The sequence below is a fragment of the Helianthus annuus genome, chromosome 15 (genome assembly GCF_002127325.2).
Source record: "Helianthus annuus cultivar XRQ/B chromosome 15, HanXRQr2.0-SUNRISE, whole genome shotgun sequence".
NCBI lineage: Eukaryota > Viridiplantae > Streptophyta > Magnoliopsida > Asterales > Asteraceae > Helianthus > Helianthus annuus.
Window position 1 is genome coordinate 173,706,014 of NC_035447.2, and position 11,839 is coordinate 173,717,852.

The window sequence follows — 11,839 nt, forward strand, 5'->3', positions numbered from 1 at the left end:
AAATTATGGATCTAAAATATAGTATATTTGTATAATAATCGAGTGTTTATAGAAATAAAACTAGTTGCAGTTTATGAAAATTTGAAATGATTTTTAAACAAATAAAAACTGAGTGTCCTTATAATTTAACAAAGAGTCACAACTATCTTTACTTGTTGAAGGGTTAATTGTTTTGACTTTTTTTTTCTTACTCAACACTTTATCACATGTAACACTCACCACTTGTAAATAAAAAATATTGGTAACACATGTTTACGTTCTTACATGTCCATTATTAAGATTAAAAAAATTCAAGCGATCAAGAGAATAAGTAAAGTTGTATCCTATTAAACACTCCATTGTATTGGTGACAATAAGAACGTAGTCACCATTATGTAATAACTTACGATTAATTCGGGTGGTTCCGCTGGTGAAATGATGATACTCCAATGGTCCGTCAGTGATCCAAATTTATCGTTCAGAAAAATGTTTTCAAAGGTTTTCAGACTTCTCCCACCCTTCTTGACCACCATCACCGGCCGTCAATGTCACCCTGCCACACTCATTGATCGTCAACTCATCCGACTATTGTTTGTCGTATGCTACCATCTTCACCAATATCCACCTTTGATAGCGTCAGTGTCCACCAATTTTGTTGCTTGCCCGACGTCTACCCTATAGTAACCATCAATCGATCACCGTTGCTCCTTTAACATTGATCATGCCCTTCCTACCTCGTCAAACGCCCACGATGACCACTTTCCTTCATCATCATTCGCCCCTCCTACCATCTCACCGCCGCCACCTACCATCGCCTTCTACCCACCATAACTCTTCATTGTGATAAATTTATCATTTTTTTATTTTGGCTAATGAATAATAAAAAACTATACATACCAATCACATCCCATCCAAGAAAAGTTCATACCAACATTTCCTAAAATACCATTGAAACGTGACACTATCAAGAGACTATTGTAGACCGAAAATTAAATTAGGATAGTGAAGTGGTCCAATATGATATACAATTCAATTTAAAAACTTATAGAACTAGCTTGTTTCATGTGCGCATCAAAAACATGTTAGGTGGGCAGAACCCGTCTAGACCATCTTTTAACCATATCTTTAACATGTCACATTGCTTACAACCGAGCGTTTTTAACCCAAACTCGTTTAACTCCGCACTTAATTATATCGTGTCATAAATTACTAGCTCTAGTATCATTTCAAAAGCCAAAGGCAGATCCTTTTGAGATGAACTTCACCGGACCAAACTGGTCTAACATAACCGTGTTATATCAAGTATTGTGTCTTTATGTTAGGTTGTACTATCCTATTACCTAATATAAAGACACAATACTTTCTACATGTTCGTTAACACTTGTAACATTCATTAGAACATGACCAAACTGAAAGTCAAAATCAGTCAACCCACAAATCTCCACCTTCTTCACTTCATTCTTCTTAATATCATACAACAACACAAAGAAGGGATTCACTAAACTTTTCTCCGCAAATATCATCTCGCCGGAAACCGTACTTCCGGCAAACCGATACCTCCGGCGATCATTTATCTCACAACACATCACCGGAATTTCCACACGCTTCTTCACCCACTTGCCATTCTCCTCATCCACCAATATCCACATCACCAAAACATTATCCTCCCCTTGATGGTCAACTATGGTCAAACACCCATCATGTTCCATCAAAACACTTTCTTCCGAATAAAAAACCGCCTCATCGCCCATCGTGAAGAACCTGAATTCTTCACGATGGACGTCAAAAGCGGCCAGAACAGGGCTTTCCGAAGCCACCAAACTCCCGAAAGCCCTGAAATAAATCTGGCCGCTTATACAAACACTCTCATTAAACGGGAGGTAAGACGCGCCACCCGCGATTCTCCGCCACGTGTTAGAACCCGATCCGATTGTGAACACTCGGTGCTCCGTGATTATCTCGGATTCATGACATGTAATCCAAGTGTCGAGAACCTTATGTGCATTCGATACCGGGTCAAACCTATTAGATGATATATTAGTTAGAGTTTATTGTCGTTATCTCTACATAGATATAACTAGGGGTGTTCATAAACCAAGAACTGAACCCAACTCAGTTCAAAATCAAAATGTTATACGCCGGAGTCTCTAGACTTTTATAACCATTTGACTCATTTTGAGTCCAATTTTTAACCTTTTGAGTCCAATTTTTTTTAACAAAATTGGACTCAAACCGTTATAAAATAAACAAAATTGGACTTAAAACGTTATAAAATATATGGCTAAGGATTCAGGACGTTAAACTTTTTGATTTTGAACTAAGGTGGTTAAAACTAATAAAACACTAGGACTCGAAAAGTAATTTACTCTTTAAATTTTTAAATTCTAATTATCCTTGTTGTGCTATAGTTGATCAATAATACACAATACCCGAATGCGTTTGTCCGGTGACGTGTACACGCGGGAGACTGGGCGTTAAACTCCGGTTGCGTCCATGGGAGCTTGACGAATTTACGAGTTGAAGGATTGCAAACACACATGGATCCTAAATTGAAACATATAAGACCATTAAGTGGTTGAGAAACAAACGGGTGTTTGAACCCGGGTATGGTGAGGATCCGGGTCGGGTCGGGTAGTGATTTGGTTTGATTAAACGGAATAGTGACGGAGAAGATGGTTCTTTCGGAGTTGAAGCGGTTGATGAAGGTGAGAAGGAGGGTGGTGGAAGCTCCGCCGGCGGCGGTGGTGGTGGCGGAGCGGTGGAAGTGGGATTTGGAGAAAGATGGGTGGAGGATGGTGGAGTTCCATCGGGTCGAAACGGAGCGGAAACGGGTCAGGGATTTAACGGGGAGTCGAGTGAGGATTTCGGATATGAGATCATGGGGGAGGGGTTCGGGTCGGGTTTTATCTTGTTCCTCTTCCATTGTTGTTGTGTCAGTTGATGGTTAAGTGTGTGGGTGGAGTGTGGTATATATAGGAAGTAGAGGCCAATCTTGTTCATGTTTGACTTGGTAACTCAAATCTTATTGGAAGAATCTAAATGTATCCTTTCAAGAAATAATTTATTGACCTTTTTGTGATTAGTCATTAATCAATTTATCATATAATACTATTTTCTAAATTATTAGTTTTGTGTTTTTAAGTTTTTAAGTTTTAACACTTACTTTTAGAGGACACAACAATTTGTCTATTTGTGATTTGATAACGTTGGAGACTGTGGCGGTTTGGCTGCAGTTTCGGTTAGGTTGTCGAGGGCGGAGATGAAAGTGGGGTGATGGTTGTTGGCAGTGGCGGATCTTGCCCGTTGAACCTGCCAGGGCCGAAAGACACGTGCACTAAAATTAGCACTACGGCCGAAAAACTTGCCAGGGCCGAACATAGTATATATACAAAATTTCAATCGAAATGCAGAAAATTAGCACTACGGCCGAAAAACTTGCCAGGGCCGTGGCCCTGCCACGGCTCTACTAAGATCCGCCCATGGTTGTTGGGAAATGGTGGTGGAGATGGAGGTGGGGTGATAGTGTAGGCGGTGGTTGTTGTCCAATGGTGGTGGAAGGTGGGGTGGTGGTTGTGGGCAGTGGTGGTGGAAGTGGGGTGGTTGTTGTGGGTAGTGGTGGTGGAAGTGGGGTGATGGTGGATGTGGTTGTTGTTTTGGGCAGTGGTGGTGGATAGGGGCAGACTTAGAGTGAGAGAAGGGGTAACCTCTGTTGCCCCTTGACGCTCCTACGGTAGTGTAAATTTAAAAAAAAAAAATCGACGTTTTTCGATTTTTTTACCCCTTTTTTATTGAAACGTTACTCCTATGTGGATTTTCTAGATCCGCCACTGGTGGTGGAGGTTGGGTGATGGTGGAGGTGGTGATCGTTGTGGTGGTGATGGTGGTGGGTAGGTTATATACATTAACAACTTGTACCTAAGCTTTAATATGTTTTAAGTTAGGTAAAAGGACAAAAATGCCCCTCAACCTAACAAAAAACAGCGTTAGCAAATTTGATGAAAATGGTAATAAAACGCAAAGCTAAAGGACTCAGATGAAAAAAAAATCATTTTGGGTAAAACAATCAAATATGACCAAACCTTAGGGGCGCTTTTGACATTTTACTCTTAGTTGGGATTAATTATCACTTTCAACCGAAAACAAACATAATGAAACTAAACCGGTTACATGCAAAGCCTTTGGTGTATTTCACAATGGGTGATAGAAGCTCTTGTCTTTTGGGAGAAGATCGTTTCTGGTATGTGATAAATTAGGATTAATTTGGTCCTAATTTAGGAATATTTTGTCATTAAAAAAATTGGTGTATTTACAATATTTTTTAAAAGTGTATAGTTTTCAATTTTTCATCTATTGTATTATGTGTGTATGTATATCTCTCACTCCTATATATATATATACACTCACACTAAATGGTACACATGCAACGCTTCACACAGACACACTGGTATTTTCATGTAAAATGTTAATCTTTTTTAAATTAAAAAAAATTATAGTGATACCAAACTCAAATTAATAAAAAATAAAATGTTCGTTTTTATAGTGTAATTTTTTTAGAAATATTAACGTATAAGAAAGTTATGACCGTTTATAAATCGTGAAAAGTAATTATTTTAAAATCAAAAATATGTTTTAAATAATTGTATCAGATGTTTTAATAGTCCCAAAAACTTGCACTTCTAAAATTACGTAGATTGTCTTTTTTTACTCCTTAGGGTGGGGGTATGTAGGCCTGTAAATGAACCAAACGTTCATGAACAGTTCATGAACATGTTCGGCGGGAAGTTCGTTTATGTTCGTTCATTTAATAAATGAACGGACATGAACAAAAATATTTGTTCGTTTAACTAAACGAACAAACATGAACACATGCTTTGTTCGTTCATTTATGTTCATGAACGTTCGTTTATGTTCGTTCATATATGTTCGTTTATGTTCGTTTGTGTTCGTTTATGTTCGTTTGTTCGTGTTCGTTCTTTTAAATATCAAACAAAATTTCAAATATATATTCGATTTAAAAACCCAAATATATTTTTTTTTTACTTTTTTAAAATAGTTAAGTATATAAATATAAATATATAGTAGTCCAAATTTTAAGAAAGCAATCACCTATATTACCATTTATATGAAATAAAACCTAGAAATTTTAGGATATAGTTTTCTAAACGTACGCAAACTATTCTTTTTTTCTTTCATCATTAGTCGCATACGGCACAACCCCACAAACTCTCCTCTCTTCTTTTCTTCATCGACTGTTAAGAGGTATGTTCTCATATCATATATGTAGATATATGTAAGTTCCTACATATGCATGTATGTAAATTAACAAAAGTCAAAGCACTTAATCTCATCTTGAAATCTCATTCGTGGAGCCAGAATATGAAATTGGAATTAAATGGAAATTTGTGGGCTGCAATATTAATGATGATATTTTGGCCAATTGATTTTATAAGAATCTTGAAGATGAGATGTTATTGGGCTAATTATAGTTGATGCACTATATAGAAATATAGTAGATGTATATAACTTAAAAGAGCTTAGAAGTTGTAAGCAATAGCCACATTAGCTTTCTCTTGTGTAGGAATACTCCTATGTATAAATGAGACTAGCCAACCTGTAGATCGTTATTCATTAAACAATTAAGTTAGGTTTGATTTTTTACAATATGTTAAAGAGCAATTTTATATGAACCGAGCTCAAGTATATTTTAACGTGAGATCGACTCGGCTTATATTTTACATCCATAGACGTGTTTACGGTAATTTGTAAGAAATACCAAGATTTTTTTTTTGTGGAATGTTACCCTTTGTTTTTTAGCATTTGATGGAATGTTAGCCATTATTTTAGCATTTTTCAATTCTGAAAAAGGCGCCTAATAGCGATGATGTTATTGTAGTTAACGATGAAGAAGAAAATCTCAATGATGAAGAAAATAATGATGAAGTAAATAATGATGAAGACAATGCCCATTACACTAAAAAGAAAAGAAAGAAGACATCAACTGCTTGGGTTCATTTTCGCACAATAACTAATGCTGATCAAAATGAAGTCCATCAATGTATACACTGTGGTGAGAAATTTAACAAGTTTAAGGATGGAACAACCACACCATTAAATAGACATATAAAAAAGTATTGCCCGAAAGTAAAAGCCGCAAGCACAGGACAAATGAAGTTGAATATTTCTTCTGGAAAAGCATCAGGTTCCTTCTTAATATTTTATATGAATTTTTTTTCTTACTTAGTGATATTAATAATTTTCTTGAATAACATCAGGTTCTTCATCAATAGTGAAAAACTGGAAGTTTAGCAATGTGAGGATGAGGGAGGTTATTTCTCATATGATCATGGTGCATGAATTGCCATTTAATTTTGTTGAGTATGAGTTGTTCAATGTGATGATGAAGGAAGCCAATCCGGAATTTGAGAAGATCTCTCGTGCATCAGTTCGACAAGATTGTGTTTCTAGTTACAAACTTGGAAAGAAAAGAATTCAAAAAATGTTGAATACTGTTAATCGTGTGAGCATCACAACTGACATGTGGACATCCGTTCAAAATATCCATTACATGGTAGTTACATGCCACTTTGTAGACTCGGATTTTGATATTCACAAATGCATATTGAGTTTTGTAGACGTGCCTCCGCCATATTCTGGAGTTCATATCTATGATTGCTTGTTCAAGTGTTTAAAAGATTGGAATATTGAGATGAAGGTGGCTACTTTGACTGTGGACAATGCTAAAACTAATGATGTGGTGGCTAGAAAGTTGATGGATAATTTAAATCTACAAAAAAAACTTCCTCTTGATGGAAAGTTGTTTCATGTGCGATGTTGTGCGCATATTCTTAACTTGTTGGTTCAAGATGGTCTATCAGAAATTCAAGATATAATTCACAATGTTCGTGAGAGTGTGAAACATGTGGGTGCTTCTCCTGGGCGATTACATCTCTTTAGTGAGCTCACTAAACAATTACAATTGAAAAAAAGACATCTTATCTTGGATGTCAGTACTCGGTGGAATGCAACATACGCAATGTTGTCTACGGCTTTGGAGTTTAAAGAAGTTTTTGAGAATTATGCCGATCGAGAAAGTACATACACCAAATTACCAAGTGGTGATGATTGGAAAAAATGTAAAGATGTTTGCTCATTCTTGTCACTTTTCAATGAGGCTACCAAAATAATTTCAGGTATTAGTTTATTCTACTTTATCTCTCGCTATTTGTTATACAATATACTAATAAGTAATTGTTTTTTAATATTGTAGGTTCTGAGTATCCAACTTCTAATTTATTTCTCATTGAGTTATACGTTATAAAAGATGCATTGGATACTGTAGCTTTGGAGGAGAATGATTGCATGCGATCTATGGCATGTAAAATGAAAGAAAAATTTGACAAATATTGGGGCTCTACTAATCTGTTGATTTCTCTGGGTGCTGTTATGGATCCAAGATACAAAATGGAACTAATTAAATTATCTTTCAAGACAATTTATTCTCCGGAGGAGGCTAAAGAAGAAGTACAAGTTGTTAATGACATTTTAGAGGATTTGTTTAATGAGTATATTGAGGCACATAAAGAATCGAATGTTGTTCGAACTGGTGGTGCAACTACTGGGAGTGGAAGCGAGATCAGAGCCGGTTCTTCTAAGAGTTCATCAAGCTTCATGACTTCTCGATTTGGTGATGGTTTGAAATCAGGTAGCGCTATGTATGCTCAACATATTAAAAGTCTTGATACTGTTGAACGTGTGAAGTCAGAGTTAGCCACTTATTTAGAGGAAGGAGTGTACATTTGTGAGACGGGTGCAACTTTTGATGTTTTGGGATGGTGGAAAGAGAATAGACTTAAGTATAGAATTTTGTCCAAAATGGCAGTTGATATCCTATCTGTTCCAATAACAACTGTTGCTTCTGAATCGGCTTTCAGCGCTGGTGGGAGGGTTGTTGAGCCACATCGTTCTTGTTTAGGAACAGAGATGGTTGATATGCTTGTTTGTGGAGCTGATTGGTATCGTCATTACTATGGACTACATAAAAAGAAAATCAAGGTAATTTGCTTATTCTTTCAACTATAGTACCATTTTTTTGTTACTATTGGTCTAGAACTAATATATATTTTCGTTGTTAATTGTAGGAAAATGACGATATTACATACATTGAGCTTGAATGAAAAATATGATTTGGGTGAAGTATTTTGAATTTTTAATTTTTTACAAATAGTAGGTTTGAACCTCTAATTTTAGCTTATGTATTTTATATATCTTTTATTACAGGTTTAAACATGGATCATGGGTTTTTGGATGAAACATGAATGGTGGCTGGATGAATCATTATAGATTTTTTTTAGTATAATTATGATTAATTTTTGGATGAATTATTTATTTTTGAACCATTATTTAACATGATGGATTTTTGATCTACTAGACTTGTTTGTTTTGGTAGAATCATGATGGATTTATGATGTACTAGACTTGTTCTTTTGTGTTCGTTAGTTTTCATTTATGTTTGCTTTATGTTCGTTTATGTTTGTTCAATCATATTCGTTTATGTTTGTTCGTTTGTGTGTGTTCGTTTGTGTTCGTTTAGCTTTTTAATGAACAAACACGAACAAACACGAACGAACACGAACATTTCCATTTTTTTAATGAACGAACATGAACAAAAAAAAGTGTTCGATTACGTGTTCGTGTTCGTGTTCGGTTAAATTTAAATGAACAAACACGAACACACCGATGTTCGTGTTCGTTCGGTTCGTTTACAGGCCTAGGGGTATGGTTAATCACTCAAGGGTGATTGAGTGATTCTCTATTCAATAATATTATGTCATGTCAACTCCCCATTCCACTCCTTATTTTGCATTCAATCACTAGGTATGGTTAATCACTCTAGGGTGTTTGAGTTATATATTTTTTATTTTCTAGAAATTATTCATAAATAAATAAAACATATTTTAATGTAAATTGAAGGGGTATGGTCCCAGATCTCGCGTCAGCATGACCGCGAGTGACCATTACCCTTATCAAAACCCCCACTAGCTAAAGACTTATCTGTGTCCGTGCGGGCACGCGCGAACACAGAGGTCGAATCCAATCTGCCCAATGATGGAAGAGGACTAACCCGGAGTATGAGAACGGTATAACAATGCGGTGTGGCACCGCATCTAGTGTATGAAAACGGTGTACACATAGCAATGCGGCCTAACACCGCATCCTGTGAACACTTCTATCTATACAAGGGATCTGGATAACAGCAACAGTCACTACAAGTGGCGATGCGGCCTGGCACCGCATCCCACAGTCTTTGCCAGAAGGACAACGCGGGAACAACGGCAGTTACCGCAGGTAGCGATGCGGCGCGGCACCGCATCCTGCCCACGGGGCAAGTGGGACTGACAGTACAGAGCAAGTGAGACCAATGACAGTCGCCTGTCAGGCCATACGTAAGCGACAGACTGACACTGCAGTAGGACGTGGCTTCACCTCCACAACCGACAAGCCTGACACACCTGCATAAGGGTTGCACGTCGTCAGTCCGTCCTTTCAACTCCTCCTTCACTCCTCGGCTATAAATACCAACCCCAACCAGGTTTGAGGTATCTCTTCACAACTCTCTCACTACTACTACTACTACTACTATCACACTTTGCTTCCCAAGCAAACTACTGATTCTCACCGCCGGAGAGTGGTAACAAGGAGCACCCCCCACCCCATCCTCCTTGTTACGAGTCACGGCTTGTTTCCTTGTGAAGGAGATCAACCGGCGGACGATCCAGCCAGCGATCCTCGAGAGGAAGGGATTAACCCTTCTTGACGAGACCAGTGTGTTAACCCTGCCCGGTTAACTATTGTTTCATCATTGGTGCCCAACGCTACTCTTAGCACCTTTTTAACCATCCCTCTCCCTCTCAAAAGATCATGTCTGATTGTCTAAATAACACTACCGGGGATAACCTAAACCCCGCAAACCCAGGGCCTGTGGGGACCACTCCTCCAGTCCCAAATACTGGCCACATTGGCACATCAACGCAAGGGGGCGCATCCCTTACGTTTGGACACGATCTTTCGCAGTACGCATCTGTGATTCCTCCAGACATGAACCCTCATGCCTGTTACGACCAGCAACAAACTCTGCTGGCCGCAGCATACAACAGAGCCTGCGCAGATGCGCAGATATAAGTCGGTCCTACCCCGGCACCACATACCCCTGCGGGTCGTATTTTACAATACGATGGCAGGGCCCCCACACGCCCAGCCTCCCGGAGTAGGCGTAAAGACCGCGGATCCTCTTACTGTGAGGTCCGCACAATTGATGAGTATGATTCCTCATATGGGTCTCGTTCCAGGGCCCAATACATAGCCGCCTGGGCCCTCAAGGCGAAAACAGGCGACAATCCACAGGCCACCGCGGCTCTGGCATTGAAAGCCGGCTGGGACCGCAGTCCCATCACGAAGGGTATGGCCATACCGACCCGGAGAACCATACATATTGCGGGGAATCCCACGCTACCAGCAGCCGACCCGGAGGACACAATTATGTTCCTCCAACTCAACCCCGCAACATATACCTCCGCGCTGCAAAGCGCTCTCAGAGCCAACCCTACATGCCAAATCTGCGGCCGAAAACTCTAAGTTTGTCCCGGAGATTGCCCACGCCGATGTCACCACAACTAAATTCCCATTAAACGTTGTGAAATACAATGGTTCGTCCGACCCGTACGACCACATGAACATCTTCATCGGCGCAAGGTGCAACGGCAGGTGGGACGAGCCCACCTGGTGTCATTTTTCCCCCAGACCCTCATGGGTCTGGCCAGGGCTTGGTTCGATTCTTTGCCAGTAGGATCACTAGCCTCATTCGAGGATTTACATGCAAAATTCCTCGCACATTTTTGCCAACAACGACGTACGAGCGTGACTCGATGGACGTCATGAACATCTGGCGCGGAGACAACGAATCTCTTGAGTCGTTTGTCGTCCGCTACAACAAAGAATGCCTGGAGATAGGTGGCATGGCAGACCAAATGGCACGCAACCATTTCATTGTAGCCGTTAAAGACGAAAAAATGGTTATGACTATCTCCGGCAAAGAAGGCTTGCCAAAGAAATGGGAAGACGTCATGGCTGCGGTCAAGACGTACGCCCAGACTCAGCGGTCCCTCAAACCGCATATTGCAAAGGCACAGCCTCAAGCGGAAGGCCAGTCCTCCCGCCAAGAGCCTAAGCGCAATAACAAGCGCAACCAGGAGACATGGAATCGCGGCAGCGATCCCAAGCCATACGTCCCGCGTAACAACCAGCCCGACGCAAGGGCAACAGTCAACGCCCAGCTTGAAAACCGGGCGTCAAAGAAAGAGTCTCGGGACCGCAATTGGACCGAGATTACCCAGTCACCAATCATATTGAACATGTAAGTAATAAGTAAAAGTAAATGTAATTCAACCAACCCAATATGAAAGGTGTTCCAAACATAAGTATAATATCAATGTTTAGCGGAAGCATAAAAATAAACCCAACATGAGAATGAGTATGAAATGTCATAATGTTTAATCAAAGCAATTCACGATCCTTGTCCACAACGACCTCGCCTCCCAGTGCAAGCTCCAAGTGTACCTAACGACCTGCAAGGCATGTAACAGAGAGTCAACAACTAGTTGAGCAAGTTCACAGTGGATTGTTTAGTAATAGTGTTCATTTCATAAAACGTTTGGTTGTTTAGTAACCCATGTATCGTATATAATTACATCGCGGCCCTCCAGGCATGTTTGCGAAGATTAGTGGGGGTTTCCCATATATTGTTGTTGGATCTGAGTTTGTTTTTGATTGTATTTTATGTTTGTAAATAAGATGAAGATGGATG

The 11,839-nt window shown here is 39.4% G+C and overlaps 2 protein-coding genes across 2 annotated transcripts; one reads left to right on the forward strand and one right to left on the reverse strand.

Annotated features, from left to right (window-relative positions):
- Positions 1-949: 949 nt before the first annotated feature.
- LOC110922626 (F-box protein At5g62510) lies at positions 950-2,932 on the reverse strand. Its single transcript, XM_022166889.2, has 2 exons — positions 2,409-2,932; positions 950-2,001 (listed from the first exon to the last, which is right to left on the reverse strand). The coding sequence occupies exons 1-2, from the start codon at positions 2,900-2,902 to the stop codon at positions 1,320-1,322; spliced, it is 1,176 nt and encodes a 391-aa protein (XP_022022581.1). The 5' UTR covers positions 2,903-2,932; the 3' UTR covers positions 950-1,319.
- A 526-nt stretch (positions 2,933-3,458) lies between these two features.
- On the forward strand, positions 3,459-8,153 carry LOC110896307 (zinc finger BED domain-containing protein RICESLEEPER 1-like). The gene is made up of 5 exons (XM_022143738.1): positions 3,459-3,623; positions 5,824-6,178; positions 6,252-7,169; positions 7,247-8,031; positions 8,118-8,153. Exons 1-5 carry the CDS (start codon positions 3,459-3,461, stop codon positions 8,151-8,153), a joined length of 2,259 nt encoding a protein of 752 aa, XP_021999430.1.
- The last annotated feature ends 3,686 nt before the right edge of the window (positions 8,154-11,839 follow it).

What these genes read in the sequence shown, in the direction of transcription:
- LOC110922626 (XM_022166889.2), bottom strand. Translation starts at nt 2,902, where the DNA reads ATGGAAGAGGAACAAGATAAAACCCGACCCGAACCCCTCCCCCATGAT. An exon ending in CACCGGACAAACGCATTCGG is followed by an intron (nt 2,002 to 2,408) that starts GTATTGTGTATT and finishes ATCATCTAATAG; the next exon opens with GTTTGACCCGGTATCGAATG.
- LOC110896307 (XM_022143738.1), top strand. Translation starts at nt 3,459, where the DNA reads ATGGTTGTTGGGAAATGGTGGTGGAGATGGAGGTGGGGTGATAGTGTA. An exon ending in GTGGGGTGATGGTGGATGTG is followed by an intron (nt 3,624 to 5,823) that starts GTTGTTGTTTTG and finishes CCATTATTTTAG; the next exon opens with CATTTTTCAATTCTGAAAAA. An exon ending in GGCTACCAAAATAATTTCAG is followed by an intron (nt 7,170 to 7,246) that starts GTATTAGTTTAT and finishes TTAATATTGTAG; the next exon opens with GTTCTGAGTATCCAACTTCT.